We start from the raw sequence: 12,259 nt of genomic DNA, 5'->3' as shown, positions 1-12,259 counted from the left end.
AAGGAAGTTGCGCTCATTTATTCTTCAGGGGTTTTTGTGTTGTTTCCTTCACTGGTTCTTGGTGTAGCGCCACCACAGGCGAGAAAGGGAACAGGTTTCTCAAAGGGTTAGCTTTGTTTGACAGTGTGAATTTGAACCACAGCAGGTGAAAATGCAGCAAATATAACAATTTTTCTCCCCAATCGAGTATCTCAGGGTGTTATTTACAAATGAGTGGAAAATGGAAATAGATTGGTGCAGCATCTGAAATAACAATTAAAATGGCTTAAATCACAACCTGTTTAAAATTATTTAAACTATGCTTAAAAACTAGATCTGTGCCAAAAGAAATCCCACAAGAGCAAAAGACTTCTGGTAAGAAAAATACTCAAATATCCAACCAGCAGCTTGTGGAAAGCAACAAAAATTGGCTAAGGTGTAATTTTAGGGACTATATGTTGTTTGTGTTTAGAGAAACTCCAGTAAAATAAAACTTGTTTATGTATGTATGTATATATCTAAATTACTGACTGGATTGGTATGAAACAAGCTTAGTTTGTACAAGAAAAAACGAAAATACTCCTGAAAGAACAAAGTTGCTGTTGGCAAAAACAAAGTTAAGCAAACATAATGGAGCCTCTCCAAAACTCAGACATTCATAGCAGACAAGATGATAAACACATTTTAGGTTGGAGAACCTCCAAGAAAACACCTTTTCACTCCAACTATTTTGGATAACTTTACTATAAATACCCCAAAGTTTTTGGTTAATTTCAGTTTCGCCTGAAACTTTGCAGCTGCTTGAACCACACGATGACTGAAGAGATCAAACTAAAAACCAGAGCAAGAGTGAAATAAGCAAAACAAGTAAACCTGGAGTGAGGGGAAAATGAACATTTTGTATAATTCACACACTTTTCAAGGTAGGTTTTTCAAAAATGAATACAAATGAACTAAAAAAAAGACTAATTATATAATTTACTACTGTTATTACTACTGTCTTGTAATAGTACTCTATATTCTACAGTAGGGATAAGACAAACTAAAATAAAACAAAATTTTATGTTTTGAAATGTTTCTTACACACACACCTTATACACCTAACTGGTCAAGGAAAAGTTAAAAAAATCTTCCATCCATCCATTTTCTGTACACCCTTGTCCCTTAGAGGGGCCTATCTCCAGCTAAAATATCTTTATAAAAAAATTGTCTTGCTAAGTTTTCTCGCATTTAGCAATCAGAAATAATTTTGGTTATTCTAACTAACCAAAAACAAGATAAATTTGGTCTGATCTAACTTCAGATGGCAAGAAAAAAAAAGTATCTGCGTGTTTAAATTATCTGATTTCAACTGTAAATACTGTTTTCCAAATTTATGCTTTTAGTCAAACAATAGATTTCTAATAATTACAAAACTGCGCTGTTTGATTATTAAATGCTTTTAAGAACAAAACTTTGAAAACACCTCACTGAAATTCAAGCATTTTCAAGGATTTCCAAGAACCCTGAAAAGGTCAAAGTGAAATATTTAAATCTAAACTAAAGAAGAAAGGTGAAACATTTCACCCATTTGGGTTTCAAAAGCACCAATAAAAGATCAATAAAAAAAAAACTTTCAACCCTGAGAGTTTTCTGGAAAAACTCGAAATCTAAACTGTGATCTTAGAAGAACATTGACATTGTGTTGGACATTAAACCGAACTATAAGCTGCATCCCAGAAGGAAAACAGTCGTGTTTTTTCATCAGATCATTTAAGAGCAAAACCGATCCACATATCGAATCCTGAGGGTAGAGAGTAGACTCTGGCAAAGGAGCAGGAAGGAAATAAAATGTGCTGAGTACAGCTGAGAAAAGATGGATGCAGAGTGCACAGTGCATGTGAGTCAGAGTAAATGTATGTGCGAGAATGTGCCTGTGTGAGTCATAACCCCGGCCTCCTCGACAGAAAGATGGATGTGGTTTCCAGCCTGACAGAGAGGAATGAGCTAATGAAGTTCTCCAGGTTGCCTCGGTGAGACAAGAGGAAAAGGGCAGAAGCAGAAAAAAAAGCGGAAACAGGAGAAAAAAGAAAACAAGTAATAAGAAAATAACAGGGTGAACGGATAAGGAGAGAGGGAAATGAAACAGCTTGACTGTTCGCTGCAGGAAATGACAAGAGCTGCGGTGAACTTGAGCAAGAGTGAAATAGAAGAAAAGGAGAATTTGGTGCCTGGCAGAAAAATGTATGCTCCCTAAACTTTTTCCACCCAACAGCCACAGACTTAAATGTGTTTTATTTAAATTTTATGTGACAGTCCAGCAGAAAGCAATGAATAACTGTGAAGCAGAAGGGAAAAGGTTTCAGCAAAATTTGAAAAGTAAATCATGCACAACATTAATTTGACAGATGTATTAAGGCCTGACAATAACAAATTCTGCTGGATGATTAATTAGTTATTGCGATAAACAATAATATTGTCACTTTGAGACCATTTTTAAGTAAAATAATGGCGATGGCATAAAAATGCATATATTCTTAAAGATCAATGAACTTTAAATTATCACAATCATATAATATTGGAACTGGAAGGCATTTTAAATATCCAAAATAAATAAACAAAACCACAGAAAAACCAAGTGAAATAAATTATGAAGTCTCTGTAAACAAAATGATCTTTAAAAAAGAAAATGGCTTAATTGAGACCAAAACACCAGACTGAAGAGTTTTATCATCCAGTTTTTGGTAGAAAAAGGAAAACAATAAATTATGCAAATAGAAATTATTGAGTTTGCTTTAATTTATCATGTGATTAATTGATTTATTGTTCACTGTGACATTTAATCTCATTTGAATCCATCAATTCTGCTTTTCTAGAAAACTTCATGATTCAAACTGTATTATAAAGACCAAACAGTGAAGCCAGAAGTGTACAAACATGTGGCGATAGGACCCAAAAACGGTCGAGTTAAAAGTAGTTAAAGGACACAAAGATTATTAACATATTTTAACATTACATTTCTTGTTTATAAAGTAAATCCTTCTGTAAATTTGTACCTTAATAAATGGAAACTAACCAACATTTAGATGGAAAAATGTAATGTTTCAACGGTTGATTTCTGTTTTTTATGACAAACACTGAAATGTGCTAGACAAATAAAATTTGACTTGATTTTGACAAAATATTTTAACAAACGAAAGTTTGTTTTTTGTTTGTAGAAAAATGGTAAAGCATTTTTTTTAAAGTGTTGTTTTCTCTTAATATGTGTCAAATTATTAGAAACAACAGGATGTGATTCGCATTTCCTCAAAAATCTCGCTTTATTTAGCCTAGATTAAGAAATTGGTGCGCTAAGTCTGCGTATCAATCTCTCGAGGTTAGAGGTCATATTTGCTATAAAATTAAAATGAAACCAATACATGTGGCTGATAAAGGAAGAATTCTGGGAAGGTTTTTTATTTGCGTGCATTATTTTTTAAAACTGTTTTGCCTCAGTAAATCTGCATAAACTGCCTGGAATGCTGAACCAAATTTGTTGTCTAAAGCCATATAAAATTACTGAAAAATAAAGTTGTTGTTTTTTTCTTAAATCAGTCAAATAAAGTATGGTATACATATGGAGTCAGCCCTGTTTAATTTCATTCCCTTAAATTGCACTGCTTTGCACATCTGCTGGCTGAAATGTTTGCCAATTCTGTATTTAAAAACATTGAAGTTTGTAGCTGCAATGTGATGGAAAAGTTCAAAAGGTGTGACATGTCCAAGAAACTGTAAAAATAAAAACTGGCCTGCAGAAAAAGGAGAAAAAGAGCTCATATTGAACAGAAAAAGGAAAAAGGATCAACTAATCATGTGAAGATGGAGAAAGACGGGGGAAAAGCTGCAGCTAGCGCCAGCTGGAGAGGAAAGGAGCCTGATGTGTGCACTCAGTCCAGCTGTTCATTAAACAGGTCTGCTGCTAATTAGGCTGCGATGAGGTCACACCGCTCGAGTCACTGATTCCACTTCCTGTTTCAGGCAGCCAATAGCGAACTGCTGTCAGGCTGGCACCTGAATTTTCCCCAGGATGATAAACGACGCAGCCGCTGGGCCAAAGTCAACAACGCTCAGTCCCAGACAAACACGGCGAGCTAAGTTATTGGCTGGTCAGCGCCGCTCCGGGTCTCCAGGGGAAATGAATACACATTTAAATAAAGGTGGAGGAAGAAGGTGGAGGTCAGACGGCAACAGCAAGAGGAAAATGTCGCCCTCATCGTAGATTTTGATTTAGAGGTGGAAAAACAAACCCCTGTTCAGATATTACTCAACACAAGGTTGGCATTAAACACAAATTTGTTCCAATTTAAGACCCGTCTCCTCCCACATCCTCCATTTTCCCCAGTGGGAGTCTGGATAGGAGGATTAGCTCTGAGGCGATCTTTAGAGATCGGGATGTGACTGTTGCAGCCGCAAATCCAATCAAAAAGCAGCGGAAAGCCACGATGCAGCGTTGCATGCCGCACTGCACATGTGAAGAGCAATCAGAGTCTCTAAGAGAAAGTCTGGGTGTTTGATTTCACATGTACCAAAAGCAAACAAACCTGTGTGTACACCAGAGCTGAAACAATTACATGTGATTAATCGATCGTTGAAATAATCATCAACTACTTTAGTAATCGATTAATCATTAATTGGCGCATACAAACTGTAAAAAAAATGCAGTTTGCAGAAGCAGAAATGCAGTCAGATTGGTAATTAAGTCAAAACTGTACAAAACACATATACATTTTGCACTTAAGATAAAAAACAAATCTTTTTTGTCAATTATGTGGCATAATTTTAGCTTCACAAATTCTGTGAAAAAGTTTTTTTTTTTTGCTGCAGATCAATCCTTAGCTACAAATAATCAAGCAAACACAGGAGGAATAATGTGTTATTGAATTTTAGGCAATACAATATCTGTTTTATTTTTTTTTTAAACAAGGAATTATATTATTTGCATCTTTAATATATTTTTAAATGGTTAAATAAAAATTCTGCAAAATATGACAATTCCTTTTGTTCAAATAATCAATTAATTGTCAAAATAATTAGTGGAATAATCAATCGTTGCAGCCCTAATGGAGTTTTTATTTCTTTAAACAGAGCAGCAGTAGATGGCAACAAGTGGGGGAGGGGAAGCAGTGAAGTTCTGCTCTAAATGTTTTAAGAAAACTCTCTGGTGTCATGTTAAAATGGATAAACCACTGGAACAATAATGGACATTTTTTTGGGTTTGAAAATGTAACTTTTTCCCCTTATCCATCCCATATTTTATCAAGACGGCTCTTTTTTTTTATTATTTTTAAAATCTTGTAATTTAAAATTTTATTAATGCTAAAAGTTAAACTAATTAGATACAGGTTTTTCCAACATTAGCTTTTAGATATTTACTTTAAATTTGTCATGTTTGCCACATTTTCAGATGTGATTGTTCCCAGGTTTTGTCACCTAATTTTAATATTGTATAAAATAAGCTCAAGTAATGATATGTCTGCTTAAAGTGCCACGTTTTCTTACATAATAATCGATAGAACAATCGTTGGTAGCAGAAATAAGAGTAGCTGTTCAGTGTTGAGCTGCAGTTGCTCCTGAAGGTGGCTGTAATTGGCAGCAGAGCTGTAAAGAGTCTGGAGACGAACGCAGAGCTCGGAAAGATTCAAGAGGGTCAGATAAGAACCCCGGGGAGAAAGATGGGTGATTCTGTGAATAGTTCTGTTGGGGCATCCATGTGGTGGCAGCAGCAGAAGAAGAAATTTTACTTCCTGACTTAACAAATTGAAATTGGGTTTCTGTCACTGTAAAAACTCTTTTTAAATCTCCGCCTTCAGGAAGTCGTCACAACACGACTTCTCTGTTAACCCAGTAGCAACATTTTTACCAGGGCTTCTCTGGGAAGCAGCTCCTATAATGAGCATAATCAAAGCAACAGTCCAGGTTTGTTTTTGATTAGGAAATTATACCATGATGTAAAACAAAAAAAAAAAGTTGATTTTACATAACACTGTCCCTTTAAGAGATGAAGCATGTGTTAGATAGGAATAAATCAATAAATCTAAAGCAGAAAAATGAAACTAATCTTGTGTTTTAGGGGAATAAATACATAACCTGAATTATAGAGGGACATATTTATATATTTTAAATGAAAACTGTATTAAATGTAGTAACTCAATCTGGTGATATTGACAGAACCTCTGACCTCTGGGGGAATGGAGTCCATCCCGGCGCAGTTCTCGTTGCATTTGTCATAGACCAGTCGCAGCTTGCGAAAGAGAACGGAAAGCATCCGTAGATGTTCCTGAAGTTTCCCCAGCCGGTCCTGATGGGTGTTGGGGTGATACGTCACTCCATTGGGTAGCTGAGAAGGAGAAGAGACAGACCTGGTTCATTTATCTGCACCAAAGGATAAAATAAGGCAAAACTGTTGGACACGTTGATTTATTTTAATCCCATAATACCTGAATTTATATCCAATTCTACAAAAAGAATACTTGTTTTTGCTATTGGACCTAAAATTAGTGTAAATTTAGGTATGATGCTAATTAAATCCACCAGGCACATAAGGAATGAAACAGATTTTTCAATCTCGGTTTGATTATTTTTATCAATGTTCTCAAAAAAGACTTTGAAATTGAGGAAAAATATAAGTCTATACTTCAAATGCAGCCAAATTTCTTTGCTGCAAAATCCAATGAGGTGCAAGCCCCTTTTTGTGATATGAAATCAGTTTTACAAATTCAATTTTAACATATTTTTGTACAATAACTGGTGTTCATATTGTAGTGTTTTAAATACAGCTAGATACTGAAAAAAATCCCTTCACTGTTTTTATCCTATCTGAAATAAACATAAAAAAATAAACATATCGCATTACGGTATGTACTTGAGTAAATAATTATTTATTCTTTATTTATATTATTCTTCTATAATCTGAAGTAATCTTTTGATTCAAAGTTGCGTAATAAAAGCATATGCACAGAATTTAGTTTCTACAATTTTACATACTGGTATTCCATTCCCTAGTTACCTATTGTCACTAAAAAGCCTCAAACCCAAAATTACAAATACCTTCGATTTTTGTTTACATGGTGTCTATTTTAATATACAACTAAAAGACATTAGTAAGCCTAAATATATATTTTTATTGCAGAATCTAGCTCAGGGTTAAGATTATTTAATGATTTTATCAGCAAAATTCAATGCAGTTGGCCTAATTCACATTTACTTCCATGACCCATGAGTAGTTCACATTGATCACTCGATTGGTATCAAATCACTTCTAATATTAAGCTTAGAATATATATATCAATCAACATTTGTAGCACTCATACACCAGGCTGGTTGCATTTGTCAAATAAGATGCATGAAGCTAATTAGCTTAGCTAGCATCTGAGGGGTTACAGATCCTACATATTTTGAAATAAACACAACAACAGAAAATGTTGTAATTAAATTAGGCAGCTCAAATCTTCTGGAGCGTGGTCAACTTGCTTATTTAACGTAGCTTCACAGAAAATGTTCTTTTTACAAGATTAAATCCCAATTCAGCATCATCAAAACAAAGTCTTCCACCACGGCTGGATGTTTTTTATTCAGGATTATTGGCATTAAACTACAATGGGTGTTAAAAGCAACAATGCATTCTTTCATTGAGAGGATCAACAAGCCTCTGAGGCACCAATGTCTGATTATAAACATCCTACATAACATGAACAAGCCTGCCTGCGGGGCGAACAAGGAGACAGAGAACCAGAGACGAGACGGGAATAAAGAGAGCGGAGGAGAGAGGATACAGGAAGAATTTTTATTAGTAAGACCGTCTGTGATCTAAAGAAACAAGTCACAACAATGTTGTTTGTGAATTCTGCTGAGCAAGAAGAATGCTTGTTTGGCTCTGATGCAAACATGCAGCAGGAAGAGCGTCTTGGAGGACGATGGAGACGTTCAAGTTGACCTCGACTTTCAAAAAACTGAAAACTGAATGTGGATTCAGGGAAAACTGAGCAACAACCAAATAACTAAAAAGAATCAAGCGGAGATTAAATTAAGACATCAGCGTGACCTCAGAGAAAAGGACGACGACTATTCTTGTAAACAGAGATGGGTAGTAACTAGTTACATTTACTTGAGTGGAAAAATGTGCCTGTTACCTTCAATGAAGAAAGAGCAAAAATGTATCACATAAACCTAAAGTTTATGCCCCTCTAATTGTTTTGATATTATAATTAAAACTCTGTTTTCAGCTACATCTTCATGGGAGAAGAAGTGGAGGTGGTTGAGGAGAATAAATATGTTGGTGTTCACCTGGAAAACAGACTGAATTGAAGGGACAGATTAGGCAATACTGAAAGTTTTTTCATAAGGAAACTTCGATCCTTCCGTGTTTACAACCTGATGTTGCACAGATTCAACAGCCTCATCTGTTCTGGGACTACTTTGGAAGATCTGGAGTTGGTGAAAAGAGATGCTTCATAAAAATCAAGAACATTTGACTTTTATGAAGCATAGGCTTTATGAGTCTGCGTTAGAACAACCATGTCTTCAGTCAGAGGCTTCTCTAGATATGTTGTAACAGAGACCGCTGCAGGAGATTCTTCCTGATCACAGCCATCAGCATCAGAACCTTGTGAAGTACAAATTACAATAAAATTTTATAATTAGGCCAGAGTGGTTATTATTATTATTGTGTCAAATGAATTGGCTTTTTGGATGCCTAAACGTATACAAAAACTCATAAAACTTGGCGGATGCATCAGGCCTGTGTGACAATTGCGTATTATAAGTCCAGGAAAAGTGATGGTTGGACGAACAGACGGACTGAACTTTCAAACAACAGCATTTTTTCTCAAACTTTTTAATTTAACTCCATTATCTCCATAATGATAATGTGGAAGATGCTTAAAATATTTTAAACTAGGGATCTTCTAATGTACTAAAGGTGACTAAATTATTACAAGTTCTGCTTTATTCCTGTACTTCAAAAAAAAAAAGTACATAATTTTGGGGTTGCACTAAGCCAAGTGCTTAGTCTCACTTTGTCAGAGTGATATGAGTATTTATTTAGGTAGAACCACTGGACAAATATTAAAGAACATCTAATCCATAAAGTTTTTACACATATTGCACAATTTCATGTCATAGTGAGGTACATGGACTGTGAAACAGCGGCTAAAGTTCAAAATAACATCTCTACTAACTTATAGAAGCTCTGAATCCTTGAAAGCAAATTAGAAAGGGGAAAAAAAAGTGACTCATGACCAGGTAGAAGCAGACCTGCATGTTCCTGAGTAGCTGAAAGATCTCCATCGTTCTGAGGACGATGTCTTGGACAGTCTCCTGGCCGATGCGACACAGCAAGGAAGTGTTGACATCTCTGGCAGCCTGGGTCTGCTGCTGCTGTTGGGGCGGAGGAGGCTGACCAACGAAAGGAGGCACTAGAGGAGGGGTCGTCATGGAGACGGCAGGTCAGGACGCTGAAGGAGGAGAAGGAGCAGCAAGTGTGGGTCCGGGTGGAGTCTCCTTTAAGGCTGATCTACATCAGCACACCTTTACATTCCTTCAATAAAAGGAAAACTCAATCCATATTACTGGTTTAATTGGAAATAGAGAACATCTTACATCACTATGATTAAAATACAAGCAACTCTACAAGTTTAACAGCTGTTACACACACTGATCGTTACAATAAAAGTCAGACATTACATTCTAAACATGTTTTACGTCAGTTAATATCTTTAAAATGTTACAGTGGACTTTCAACAGCCCCTTGTCATAATAAGTAACAGAAAGAAATTGTTGCCTAAGCTAACTCAAACCATACAACTTCATTATCGTTTGCTTTAGTGTGCTTAAACTGACCCGACGCGACCATAAACGCAGCATTTTACTGAATATTGATGTTAACAGCTAATTAAACGACGGGTGATATTACCTTTGACGTGGTAATTTTTCTCTTTCGTTAACATTTTATGCCCTGCAACAACAAACAAGCTTCTCTTGGGCACAGCTGCTGCTAATTGTATCTCAGTATCGCGAGAGTACGTTGTTCCAGAAATCACGCAGTAAATTCCAGAATAGGTGCGCCGCTGTCTTCCTTCTTCTTCTGGTTCTCTTTCTTCGTTTTCTTTCTAGTTATTTTTTCTAGATTTAGTTATCACATAAATTATTATTCTCTAATATTGATGATAGATTCCATATTTTTTCCCTGTATGGGAAAAATGTCTTGTTGAAAAAGCATTGCGCACTGCATATTTGCTTAGGTTAATCTTGACGTATTTATTAAACAGAGAAACAGCGCCCCCAGCTGGTATGTTATTTGTATAACATTAATCGCCACACATGCTAGAGAGCTTGGCACCAGATTCAGTTTTCCATGTCTGCGACGCCGCCATATTGGGAGGGTCAACTTGTCGTTTTTCAGTATTCAGTGCAGGGATTTAAACTTTTCTACAATAGTGACTGCATACTGAAAATATTCTTTGTATAGCCAAAAAATGAATTTAATTATATTTTATTGTATGAAACAAAGCTTTGAGGAAGTCCACTGGTGATTCATAATTGCCAAAATGACACAAAGTAATTGAGGTCCGTTCACTAAGATCTGGACTAATTTAGCACAATACAGCAGAATACTACAAACTTATTCAGTCTATGAATATCTGCTATGACCAGCTCTATGTTAAATGTATCTCTATTCTGTCTTTATTTGTACTTTTTAATTTCTTAAAATTACTATAAGAAATTTTGTTCTCTCTCTGACTGTAGAAGATTTTTATTTAAAAAGAGAAAAATTTGGTGGGCTGCACAGTGGCGCAGTTGGTAGCACTGTTGCCTTGCAGCAAGAAGGTCCTGGGTTCAATTCCTGGCCCGGGATCTTTCTGCATGGAGCATGTTCTCCCTGTGCATGTGTGGGTTCTCTCTGGGTACTCCACAGTCCTAAATTCTCCCTAGGTGTGTGTGTGCATGGTTGTTTGTCCTGTATGTCTCTGTGTTGCCCTGCGACAGACTGGTGACCTGTCCAGGGTGTACTCCGCCTCTCGCCCGGAACGTAGCTGGAGATACCAGCAACCCTCCTGACCCCATTAGGGACAAGGGTGAACAGAAAATGGATGGATGGAGAAAGATTTGTTTTGTGGCTTGAAAAGTATCCTATTGCAGAATTCCTATTATTAATTTAAAGTTCACCCTTTAAAATTCTGTCATCTGACAAGAGTTTGTGTCATCAAAACCTGAACTGTTTTGGGTTTTTTTTAGAAATTGGCTTTTACAATCTTGCTTGTGTTGCCACAACTTCTTAATAAAAAAAAAAACAAATGAAGGTTGACTTGAAGGAAAATGCATGTTTTCCTTCGCTTCCTGAGCGATCAACTCCCAGCAGGCTGATAGAAAATAGGTAGATTTTTAACAGGTTGCTGGGGTCAAACCTCAATGAGGAAAAAATTTGCATCAAAGATCTTCATCTATCACAGGCAGAAATCTCATCACCTCTGCTCGCCTCAGACAGTATACTGTACATTAGTGGTCCCCAATCCCCAGGCTCCCCACAACCCCCCGGGCCCGGTCCGCGGACCGAGGAGGCTTTAGCTGGATACCAACATGCAGAAGCATTATCTATTGCCAAGTCTTGACCGATCCGCAAAAAGGTTGGGGACCACTGCTGCACATGAAAGAAAGCAGCTGCTTTTACCTGCAGTTTCAAAACAGATAAAACTGGAAAGAGCTTCACTGTACACAGCATCAGTGCTGCTGCAGTCTGAACAAACACCTACGATATATCCAGATAGAATAATAAAAACAGGAAACAGACTATTTTAAAGTCAAAAATAACCTGGAAATTAGCTTAACCGGTCATCACTTTCAAGAAAATGGAGTAGTAATTATTAGCTAAAGGGGTATCAGCACTAAAAGGGATTATCTTTGCACTCTCTAGTGCATTGCTCATGCTTTAATTAAATATGTGGCTCCTCCAGGGAAATACGCTGGAAAGAAGAGAGAGCAGTGAGTTACTCTGAGGGCAGCTGCATCTTAAGTCCACTCAGCTCTTCAAAGCACATTCACTTGAAAGAGCCGGGATTAGAGCTAAATATTCAGTTAATGGGCAGTAAAATGATGCAAAAGGGCATTTACTGTACTTAAACTGTTGGAATCACTTTAATATTTCAATTTTATGCAACAATAATTTTAGTTTTCCCTCATAGTTAGATGGCATGATGAACAATTAATTTGAATTTTAGTGTTGACTGAGTGGATCAAATAAAACATTCAAATAATTTTTGTAGTTTAA

General features: G+C 36.4%; 1 protein-coding gene across 3 annotated transcripts in view; it reads right to left on the bottom strand.

The window, feature by feature from the left end:
- med30 (mediator complex subunit 30) overlaps nucleotides 1-9,997 on the bottom strand; it is a 50,324-nt gene extending 40,327 nt beyond the window's left edge. For 2 of the 3 annotated variants that reach the window (XM_005796413.3, XM_023344440.1), the window contains exons 1-3: nucleotides 9,908-9,997; nucleotides 9,250-9,532; nucleotides 6,176-6,334 (exon numbers count right to left, since the gene is read on the bottom strand). In XM_005796413.3, coding sequence (XP_005796470.1) covers nucleotides 6,176-6,334; nucleotides 9,250-9,429 — 339 coding nt within the window. In that variant the 5' untranslated portion in view covers nucleotides 9,430-9,532; nucleotides 9,908-9,997. The remainder of the gene's footprint in view (nucleotides 1-6,175; nucleotides 6,335-9,249; nucleotides 9,533-9,907) is intronic. The other variant, XM_023344439.1, reaches the window with a different exon arrangement.
- Between the last annotated feature and the right edge of the window lie 2,262 nt (nucleotides 9,998-12,259).

This window comes from Xiphophorus maculatus, chromosome 13 (assembly GCF_002775205.1).
Source record: "Xiphophorus maculatus strain JP 163 A chromosome 13, X_maculatus-5.0-male, whole genome shotgun sequence".
Classification (NCBI taxonomy): Eukaryota; Metazoa; Chordata; class Actinopteri; order Cyprinodontiformes; family Poeciliidae; genus Xiphophorus; species Xiphophorus maculatus.
Note: the sequence above shows the minus strand (reverse complement) of the source record. Positions and strands in the feature narration are given on the sequence as shown.